At 46.5% G+C, this 11240-nt stretch overlaps 2 protein-coding genes across 2 annotated transcripts; one reads left to right on the top strand and one right to left on the bottom strand.

The window, feature by feature from the left end:
• Window positions 1-469: 469 nt before the first annotated feature.
• LOC146027167 (E3 ubiquitin-protein ligase TRIM39-like) lies at window positions 470-2388 on the bottom strand. Its single transcript, XM_083158125.1, has one exon. It carries the CDS (start codon window positions 2386-2388, stop codon window positions 682-684), a length of 1707 nt encoding a protein of 568 aa, XP_083014251.1. The 3' UTR covers window positions 470-681.
• Window positions 2389-3438: 1050 nt separating this feature from the next.
• LOC146027309 (bestrophin-4-like) lies at window positions 3439-10890 on the top strand. The gene is made up of 4 exons (XM_083158240.1): window positions 3439-3468; window positions 4730-4810; window positions 7911-8065; window positions 10461-10890. The coding sequence occupies exons 1-4, from the start codon at window positions 3439-3441 to the stop codon at window positions 10888-10890; spliced, it is 696 nt and encodes a 231-aa protein (XP_083014366.1).
• Window positions 10891-11240: the final 350 nt, after the last annotated feature.

The raw sequence follows: 11240 nt of genomic DNA, 5'->3' as shown, positions 1-11240 counted from the left end.
ACGGCAGCAAGGATGGTAACGTCCCATTCCAATGCAGCCTATTTACTCCTATATACTCCAGTCTCACTTTATTTCAGTCTGTTACCAGGGGATACGGATGATAGGTCAACAGTCAATATTTCCACAGTAATTTGACTGTTGTTCTAGATACTGTTGACCCTTTGAGCCACACCCGTTACCAGCATGTCATTGGTTCCCCGGTCCTGTGCCCACAACACATGCCGATCCCTGACAGAAGCGGGGTAGGTCTTCTCTAGGTGACCGCTTTACCATAGAGATGTTTTATGTCTTCATACAGAAAAACCAGGACTGTCGCACCACAACAGCTACTGAGACAATAATGCAAGATACCAGAAACATTCCGGAACCTTTATTAGTTACATCACTAATAAATAACTGAAGAACACTCATTTATTAACTGAAGAATACTCATAAAAGTTACATAGAAATATTACGCTGATTGGTACAAATTACTTTATGAAAGATATATATTTGCCCTGTCAGGAATAGAACAACAGATAACGTTAGACATGACACACAGATGCTGAAACACTGAATACACAACTTGCAGTGCCCACACAATTACAGTATACACCAATTCCATGCACCATCATTGTCTGTATAAATATACATATATACTCTGTATCCGCTGCATCATTCTGTGCACTAATGTCCCACCAATCAGATTCCTCTCCCTGACTGCTCCAGACTATCCACACATATCTGTACAGAATCCCCTTCCCATACACCTAATGCAGCATGAAGGGGCTCAGTGAAGGTGGCAGTGTAGGTGTGTAAGTGTCTGATCAGGTCACACACAGAATAAAAGGACAGCTGTCCTGCCTCATAATCCAGATACACCCTCACTCTATCATAGGGAATACTGCCAGGTAATGGGATCATCTCACTGTCATATACCACTGAATACTCATGATAAGTCCTATCCACGCACCAAGATGTGTTATTATATCCAATTAGTGACTCATCCCCTCTCCTGTCTATACTAGAATAACACCCCCCCACACACCAGGTGTCTGCGTTACTGACATCCACATCCCAGTAATGTCGCCCCGAGGAGAATCCCCTGGTGCTTAACACCTGAGGCTCATCCTGGAATCTCTCTGGTATCTCTGGCGTTTTCTGTTTTATTGAAGACCTGGCTGCAGTTTTCATGTCACCTGATATAATTATATTTTTACCCGCTGTGTTTATATCCAGTGATATGTCTTCTGGTGTCTGCACATAGAAGCATACATTTATTCCTGTTATTAGATCAGATAATGTTTGTAATTTCACTGAGATAAGGCCTACATCCAGGTCTCCTACTTGGCCATGCTCAGCCTCCTCTATATCCCCCTTCTCAATGCCCTCCTTCTCGCTGTTCTCCTCTATGTCTCCCTCCACCACCATCTCCTCCTCGGTCTCTTCACTAGCCTGTTTTTGGACAATAGTCATTGGATCAGTCATGGAACATGGCTCCTCTGTATCATACAAGTCACCTGTGTCTGGTTCCTGTAAGACAGTCATTGGATCAGACATGTTACCCAGCTCCTCAATCTGACACATCTTCCCGGCAATCTCATCCTTCTTCATTTCCAGCTGTTGAATCAGATTTGAGACTGAGAGTGAAACACTCTCTTCCTGCCTAGAGATCTCATTCAGCACTCTCTTTTCTAGGTCCTCTGGCTGTCTCCTGATATCTCTAAACAGGGCAGTGATTGTCTCTGTTGAACCAGCTGCTTTTTTCTGAGCTTCACACCTGCGTTTCTGCAGACTCTGGATACTTTTCTCAGTCTCGTCTCTATTTGTGGTCAGTTTCTGCAGAACATTTCTCAGTTTCTCCTTCTTCTTCTCAGAGGCCTCACCCAGCATCTCCACCATGTGCCCCCGATGCTCTCCGGCCAAACTGCAGGACACACAGATACAGACATTGTCCTCAGTGCAGAAATACTTCAAGATCTCTTTATGGAGGGAACATGTTCTTTTCTCCAAGGAAGTGGTGGGATCAACCAAGACATGTTCTGCTGACTTGTTGTGTGTCCTCCAATGTATATCACAGAGAGAAGCTTCACACTTCAGACAGGTTTTAAGAACAGGTACTTGAGAGTGGACACAATAAGTGCAGAATATCCCAGTTCCCTCCTCTGGAATAGAGCGTACACGTTCTGCTATATTGCAGAGCTTTCTGTTTATCTCTAGTGCAGGACGATCCAGATACTCTGCTCTGCATTCTGGACAGGTAAATACTGTAGTCCCCTCCTGTGTATCCAGCACACGATCAATACAGGCCCGGCAGAAGTTGTGTCCACATCTCAGGGTTCCAGGATCTGTATAAATGTTCAGGCAGATGAAACAGTCCAGCTCCCGTCTCAGATCAGCAGACGCCATCGCTGGTAGAAGAAGAGAGAAATGAAAGTGAAAGTTTCTGACTCTCAGATATCAGTGGACTGGACTCATATTCTCCACACAGGGTGGGGCTGAGCTTATATTTCAGCTAGGGATGGCCATCGTTGCAATTGCCATCGATGGATGCCATCGATGGCAATTCTGCAACTGGCCATCTATAGTGCTAAACTATGCAATGGCTGACCATCGATATTTTTACATATTGATGGTCAGCCATTGTGTTTGATTGCTTGCCCAGTGGGCCAATCAAAACACAGGGGCGGGGCTTCGGGGGGTGTCGGGGGCGAAGCTATGCTCTGTGTCCCGGCACTTTGAAAAAAAAAAGCAAAACATCGTTTTGCTGTTCCATCGATGGAGGGAAACCATCTGGTTCTCCCCCATCGATGGCAAAAGTATTCGACATCGGGTTTTGATTTTGAATCATCGATGCTCAATGGCCATCCCTAATTTCAGCTAATACTCATAGGTACAAGACAGTATTATGGACACAGCTAATCCATAAAGGAACAACATGCTAAAATATATTTGTTTGTTGGGAGGCTTGCCACCTAGCATCAGCACTGTAGGTTAGGTGCAATCCTCCCAACAGAAAGTAGGGGCAAACACAGTATTTTTGTGAGGGGGTTACCTCCCACAATCCAAAAATATACTGGTAGGCCAATTGGTTCCCAACAAGCACTGCAGAATATGTGTGCACTATATAAAACACTGGTAATAAATAAATAATACTCCGAAAACAACTGAGATGACAGCCAGTGTGGTGCCGTCAAGAGAATTCTGTATGGTAGATGTAAATTGGCTACACTCACATGCTCCTGGTATGCAGTGGTTAGTGCCTACCAAACGTTGTCCATGAAAGGACAACTGATGATAGTTGACCCAGCATCCGGGTAGCCCCACAGGAGAGCTACTACAAGACAAATACCTCATGGTAATACACAAGTTAATGCTAATCTCACAGATCTTTCAACACCTATTGATGAAGAGGGAAGGTCCATCATTAGGTCAAGATTTGTTGAAACTTCTACAAGCATGGTCAAAAGAGAGACATCCTACTACGAGGTATATTCAAGATGGTACTTGGTGGCGTTGCATTGCCATGGAAATTATGGGGGTGCCGGGGGGCGGGCAGCTGATGTCAGCAGATGCAGACGGCATTTAAATGTCTTGCAAAGCTGAGAAATTTGCAGCTTTGCAAGTCAACCAGAATAAGGTCCCATATTCCCAACATCTCCAGCTACTGTTGAAGTAATTGTGATGGGGAAGGTTCATTCCTACACACTCTATGGCCTTGTCCAACTATAAAAGTGTTTTGGAGCTAGGTCAGTGCAATGTTGTCTAGTATACTAGGTAGGCCTGCCTCTGTCCAGTGATAATTCTGTGGCGATACTTTGTGCCCCGGTTACTGTATATCTGTTAGTCAGTTTATAGTCCATGTATGCAATGCAGACAAATCTTTGATTGACAAAAATTGGAAATGTTTGGTGGCTCCTTCACTGAATGTCCTGCATGCTCGTATCGTGTGTGGCCTCCATGGATTACATGATTACATCTCCTGACTGCAAAATAACGCCGTGAACACTTCTCACAACATATGGTTCTCAATCCCCCACCCCTCCCCCCGGCCTGTTAGTATTTCCTTATTTTTTTACTTTTTTATTTTTATTATTTTTCAATATATGAGACCAGGCGGCCCTGTGGTTTTTGTGTCACCAAGGGACCTTTAGCTGGGATTTTGTCTGTTTGTCTTTAAAAAAGTTTTTATTACTTATGTTCTCTGTACCAGGCGTCTATTGTTTTTGTAAATGCTGTATCTTTATAGTATTGTGGGCCTGATTCAGTACCGCTTAGCAAGCAGCTTAACCCAACCCGTCGCACATCCGAATGCCCAAACTGCCCCCCCCCCCCTGCCACTGAATCCCCGCGGTAACATACCTGGGGATGTACAGTATGCGACCACATCCCCTCTCATGCAGCCAAAGGGGAGAAAAATCATTCGATGGTCACCGATCATCGAATGATTTCTCTCTCCATCAGAAATAGGTCAGTCTAAACTGACTTTTATTTCCGACGGAGTCCGATGAAGAGGGGGCGGGCGCTCACGTCATGTGATATCAGCCGCCTGCCCCCAGCAGGCAATGGTCCGCCTGCATCCCCAGGGGAACACCTTTTGTTTTCATGGGGACGCCTGTTTTTTAATTTCCAAAAATGTATTAATAATAATAAATTTAAAAAATGAATGCCTTTTTTTTAAATGTAATGCAATAATAATAATAATAATAAATAAATACAACTGCACGTGACACATGACCCTCTGTCGCAGGTGGCAGAACAGCTCATTAATCCCTTTGGAGAAGACGATGATGACTTTGAAACCAACAGACTGATTGATAGGAATCTGCAAGTAAGAACATTAATGAATCGCAAAAATGTGACAGGAAATCAGGAGGGGTAAATTTACTAAGGTGAGAGTTTTTAGAAGTGAGATGTTGCCCCTAGCAACCAATCAGATTCTAGATATTATCCAAAAGGCGCTGGATACATGGTAAGTATCTATTGGTTGCAACATCTCTCACTTCTAAAATCTCTCATCTTAGTAAATGTGCCCCAGAGTATCTGTGGGTGGGGGGGGGGGGGTGGGGGGACTATTCATGAAGCCGTAAGTAACCACAAGTAACTGAACACAGGGCTTTTTACTAATTTGTTCTATTCAGGAAGTGGGTTACCATGGAGACGGTACTAACTTCTCCAGCGCCGGCCCACTCCATATTCCATACTGCTGCAGCTGGCAGGATGGGTAGGTACTCACCTAAGGCGGGTGGGTATAAATGTACAAACTGCACCATTTCAGCCCCATCTCCTGCCCCAGGACCCATGGATAGTTGCATTTCCAATTATGGGGGTGGGGCAGTGGTCGAAGTGGGCCGGTATACAACGGTATGGTATACCGGCACTTCTCCACTGTGAGACTTTTTTTTTTAAGTAATAGGAGTGTGCAGACTAGTGTCTGCACACTGCTATTACTATATGTAGCGTCGTGGGGTGTGTGGCCAAGACCGGCATGCAGTAGGAGCGTCCCGCAGCGGCCCTGCAGCATCGTGTGTGAGCCGCCATCATCCCTCCCTCCGTCTGCCTGTCAGGCTCCGCTCCCGTCCTCCCAAAGGCCCGGACCACACGGCGCACTGGATCTGGCTCTCCTGACCCCGCTGCAGCGTCTGAACAAGACACAACACCCGCTGCTGCTCTCCCAGGACAGTGCTGTCCACAACAAGCTCAGTGAGCCGCCATTTTGGGCCTTCCACCGGACACTGGGCCTTATTTTGGTTCATTCTTTCTGACAAAATCCTTCTTAGATGGACAAAACCATGTGCAGTGCAGGTGGGGCTGATGTAACATGTGCAGAGAGAATTAGATTTGGGTGGGGTTTTACTTCAAAGTGAGATCTATATTGCAGTGTAAAAATAAAGCAGTCAGTATTTACCCTGCACAGAAACAAAATAACTCACCCAAATCTAATTCTCTCTGCACATGTTACATCTGCCCCCCTGCAGTGCACATGGTTTTGTCCATCTAAGAAGGATTTTGTCAGAAAGAATGAACCAAAATAAGGCCCACTATTACTAAGGTACCTGTGTACTACTAGGGGAGGTCCTGATACCACCAGTCTCCCAGGGACAGTATATAAGTCTGAAACCCGCATGACCAGGTCCACAGCAGTGGCTGCCTGTATGCTGCATGATGTATGCTCTCCCTGGCGCTGTCCCTCTTTTTCTTATTCTCCTTGTCGCTGTCCCTCCTCTCTCGCTCTCCATCGCTGTCCCTCTTTCACTCTCTCCCCATCGCTGTCTCCCTCTCTCCCCATCATTGTCCGTCATTCTCTCTCCCCATTGCTGTCACCTCACCCCATCGCTATCCCTCCTATCTCTTCCCGCCGCTCTCACCTTCCCCATTGCTGGACCTCCCTCTCTCCCCATCCCTATCCCTCCTTCTTTCTCTTCCTGATGCTGTCTCTCCTTCTTTAGCTCCCCGACATTGTCCCTGGGTGGGGCACTTTAAGTATTTTGCTATGGAGCCCATGTTCTAGTTACGCCCCTGGTGGTAGCTTCAGCTGTGTTTTAGCAGCCGTAAGCACCAAAGAAGTGGCAGCTCGGCACAGCGGCCTGTGATGTCCACATTCTCATGGCTCTGCCCCTTATGCCTTATACACTACAGGACAAGCCCCTTTTTGAGTGGCCACGCCCCTTTATAGGTGACCACGCAACCTTGCCCCGAGCGCACCTGCACCTTCGGCGCACGCATAATTACATCCTTATTTTTTGCATACCCCCACTTCTAAATTTCCACTTCAAGCACTGGGGTGGGGCCTAATGATGTGACCTGTGTCCTGAGAGTGGGGGCAGTAGGATTGTCCATATTACATGTGTTCCTGGAATGAGTGGATACTGGGACTGTCTGTATTACAAGTAATGATAATGAGTGGACATCTAGATAGTCTATAGCACATGTGTCATTAGAGAGGGGATGCTGAGACCAGGAACGATAACGTATAGTCACACTGGGCAGCTGCCAACGGCCCCCCGATTTTAGGGGCCTTACTTGAGCAGGGGTGACCTTGTGTATCCAGAACCTCTTTTGGGAGGCTGGTAGAGAATGCTGTCCACCCATTGTGACAATTGCACATACTCAGAACCTCTCACTCTGCTGCCAGACAGTAAATGGCTGTCAGCATGCTGATTGGTGGATGGCTAGCACTATCTACCAATCAGAGTGCAGCATTCTCTACCTGCCTCTCATCCTGCTGCCAGACAGTGAGAGGCTATCAGCATGCTGATTGGTGGATGGCTGGACCTATCATGGTGCTGACAGCCAGTCACGGTGTGGAAGCATTAGGAGAGAAGGTGCAGGACTGCAGGAGGGGTAATTTATGGTGTTTTACGTATTTCCATGAATACGTTTGTAGAGACCCCAGTACATATCTTTGCCCAGAGTCTAAGATGCTGTTAAGACGGCCCTGATTGAGACTGTCTGTATTACATGAATCCTGAAAGTGAGGGGACATGGTTACTGTAACAGGAGGTTAGTGTACTATTGGAATACAATAGATACATCATTCATTTTTTGGGAAAGAAATCCACACAAACACAGGGAGAACATACAAACTCCACACAATTAGGGCCTTGTGGGAATCAAACCCAAGACTTCAAGAATGTGTAATAAAGTAATAACCATTACACCATCCATGCTGCAAGGAACTAAACCAGATGTTATCAGCATTGATTTGTATAAGGTCTTATGTGAATGCAGCAGCACACATTCATGGAGTACAGTGCGCAAACCATTATTAACCCCAAGGTGTGCTAAATATATCTACAGCTAATTAATTGGCTTCACAGGCTAATGACCAAAAGGGTAAAAATACTAGTTTAATCCATGCTTCCGTCAGAACATCCAGAAAACCTGTACTGTTCAGAGGGCAGGTTTCATCCTTTGTTCTCTTCCAATAGGTCTCTCTCTTATCTGTGGATGACATGTACCAAAACCTGCCACCAATGGTAAAAGACAAGTACTGGGACGAGCAGAGTGCACTACCTCCCTATACCGTGGCAACAGCATCCGAAACCCTGAAACCATCCTTCATGGGCTCCACCTTCGACATGCGGTATGGACTCACTCTGTATCTGTATATTATACCCCTTTTACACCGCCGAAAAATCCGGGTCAGCGGCGGGTCAGACCCGGACCTTGTGAATGTCAACATAGACAATGTCGAACTAATGACCTTGTCGAACTAATGACCTGTCGAACTAATGACCTTTCGAACTAGAATCATGTCGACCTTTTCCCATGTCGACCTAGAGTCATGTCGACCTTTTAGCATGTCGACCTAATGGATTCGACCTAATGACTGTCGATCATAATGCAGTAGACCAAATGACCGCATCCCGTCCCTTTACACGGGACTTCTACCCAGGTCCTGACCTGGGTAGAACACGGCTAGGACCTGGGTAGAGGGCGGTGTAAATGGGAACGCCGGGTCGGATGACCCGGCTCCCATTTACATGAATGGGGAACGTCCAACCTGCGGACCACAGCGTCCGCAGGTTGGACGGGTTGTCAGCCTGACACTGACAGCCGGCGCTGCTGTCTGCTATACCCTGCAGACAGCAGCGGCGGCGGGGGAGGGAGGTGAGCGGATGCCTGTGTGCGGCATCCATTCACCTCCTGTGCGACAGCCGGGGGGGGGGTGCGCGCGGGGACTGGGGGCAGCCCAGCAGCTTACCTTAGTGCTGGGATGCCCCCAGCAGCGTTGGGCGGTGATTGGCGCTTGGAGATGACATCATCCTGTCATCTCCAAACACCGGGGGCGGGGGCGCGGGTGCGGGCCGTCCGCCCGGTGTAAATTGCACTAAACGCCGGGTCGCACCCGGCGTTTTAGTGTAAAAGGGGTATTAGGTAGAATGGAGAAGACAATGGCCCTTATTCTGGTTAACTCGCAAAGACAAATTCCTTTTCAAATGGACAAAACCATGTGCACTGCAGGTGGGGCAGATGTAACATGTGTAGAGTTAGATTTGGGTGAGTTATTTTGTTTCTGTGCAGGGAAAATACTGACTGCTTTATTTTTACACTGCAATATAGATCTCACTTTGAAGTAAAACCCCACCCAAATCTAATTCCAATTGTAAAGCGCAACGGAATATGCTGCGCTATATAATAAACTGTAAATAAATAAATAATTATCTCTGCACATGTTACATCTGCCCCCCTGCAGTGCATATGGTTTTGTCCATTTGAGTAGGAATTTGCCTTTGCGAGTGAACCAGAATAAGGGCCAATTAGTAAAAGGCAATGAGTACTGGTTAATGATCCACATAATAATATGAAGTCTGAATACAGATTGGATATAATGATGAACATGCAGAATAGGGCTATGTTATAAATTAGAGTTTGCTGCATCTTTCAGAAACTTTTGGGCATCCATTTTTATATTACTTTATAACTTAATTTTCTTATAAAAAACTGAGGCGTGCTGTATAGTCAAATCCTAGTTCATCTGTGATTGATACTTTGGGTCTTTCCCAAAAATGAAAAGGTGACCCAATAGTGGGGCTTTCGTTTTTAGTTCCTCCTTCCCCAAAGTTAGGGGAGTCTCTTTAATTCAGAACTCCCATAGGCCCATTTCCACCACAAGGTTCTTCTGGGACCACTTCCCTAGAGGTCTAGTCATCAGCCCCTCCTTGTGGCCACTCTTCTTACAATAATATCAGGAGATTATAATAAAATATCGTATGACAGGGATCGTAGTCTTTCAGGAACTACCGATAAATATCTTGGCCATTTAGTATTAGGGTCAGTAACAGAAACAGTTGTAGATTCAGCCTGGTCTAGGCGAGGGGCGACCCTAACCTTCTAATACAGGATACAGCCTGAGAGAGCACCCTCTGTAGGTCGGAGGCTGATACTGTAGCAACAGGGAATTAATAAACTGGGCAAAACTAAGAATGCAAAGGGTTCATGTGCAATTACTGGAAGGGCCACTATTTCATTCAATGCACACACCGTATCAGTACCTACATTGGCAGGTATTCAATGCGGCCAGCGAGGGGGTTAAACAGCGGGGATTGCAGAAAACCAGCGATCCTCGCTGTTTAACCCCCTCGCCGGCCATTCGCCCTATTCAACCTTCTGGGGAAATCCTCGCCGTCACAGGACGGCGAGGATTCCCCCAAACAGCGAGACCCGCGGCTAATGCAGCGAACCCGCTGTATTTAGCCACGAGTCTCGCTGCTTCTGGAGCCGCATACGCCGGTTCCCCCTCGCTCAAAAAATGGAGCGAGGGGGAATTGGCGTATGAGGAGGGGTGCGTTGAATACTGACAGGGTGAGTGGTGACAGCCCATTATCTCCTTCATATATTACTAATAAAATCTGCTTTGCAAATTTTCAGTCATGTATATATATATATATATATATATATATATATATATATATATTGAAAAAGTCACATTTGTACCGAGATTAAGTTTTCATTGAATGTGTGTCCTTTCTTTTCAGCATTGTTGGGGACTCCGAGCAGAGTCAGCAAGTGTCAGCCACTCCCAACCTCCCCCGAGCTCGCACTCCTATGCTCAGCCGCTTTCTGTCCTCCGCCGCTTCCCCTGCAGTGAGCATGAAAAACTTCATGGGCCGGGGTGCCCGGAACCACCACCTTGTCCGCTTCAGAGGGGATGGGTTCCCGTCTCCCAATCCAAATGCCCGTTACAGCGATCTTGACCCAGATGGACGCATTGATGAGGAGGAGAACACAGAGGATGAGAGTAGGGCCAGTGAGCCACCAACCCCTCAAGTCATACCCAGGATTCCTCGAAGGCTTGAGGCCTCTGAGAAGCAGAAGAAGATGGAGCAGCCCAAGGTCCCTCTTATTCTAATCACTGTTGAGGAACCTTCTGAGGAGAACTTGGATCCAGACCAGATGGAAGAGTAAAGAGAGATGTCTACAGTGGTCATTAAACCTCTAGTAGAGATAGGAAACCTGTGGATCGCCTGGAAACAAACTGCGCAGCTATATACTATCTTTATTGAGTCGTTCAAATATTATTTACTGACAGTGAAAAAATTCCCCTTCCAGGGAGGTAGACGTAGCTCAACGTTCTCTTCAGCATTGTCTAACTAGAGATTGTGAATGAAGAGTTGCCTGCAGGGTACCTGGGTGTGTAGTAACGGTCCCCTGCAATCTGTAGCCATTTGCACACCGGTGACTCATCTACTGGATACATTAGTGCACCTCATGTTTTTACCCCAATGTATTCAATCTATAGAAGTTTTATTACAAAT

The sequence above is a fragment of the Crinia signifera genome, chromosome 8, assembly GCF_055691185.1.
Source record: "Crinia signifera chromosome 8, ASM5569118v1, whole genome shotgun sequence".
NCBI classification, from domain to species: domain Eukaryota; kingdom Metazoa; phylum Chordata; class Amphibia; order Anura; family Myobatrachidae; genus Crinia; species Crinia signifera.
Note: the sequence above shows the minus strand (reverse complement) of the source record. Positions and strands in the feature narration are given on the sequence as shown.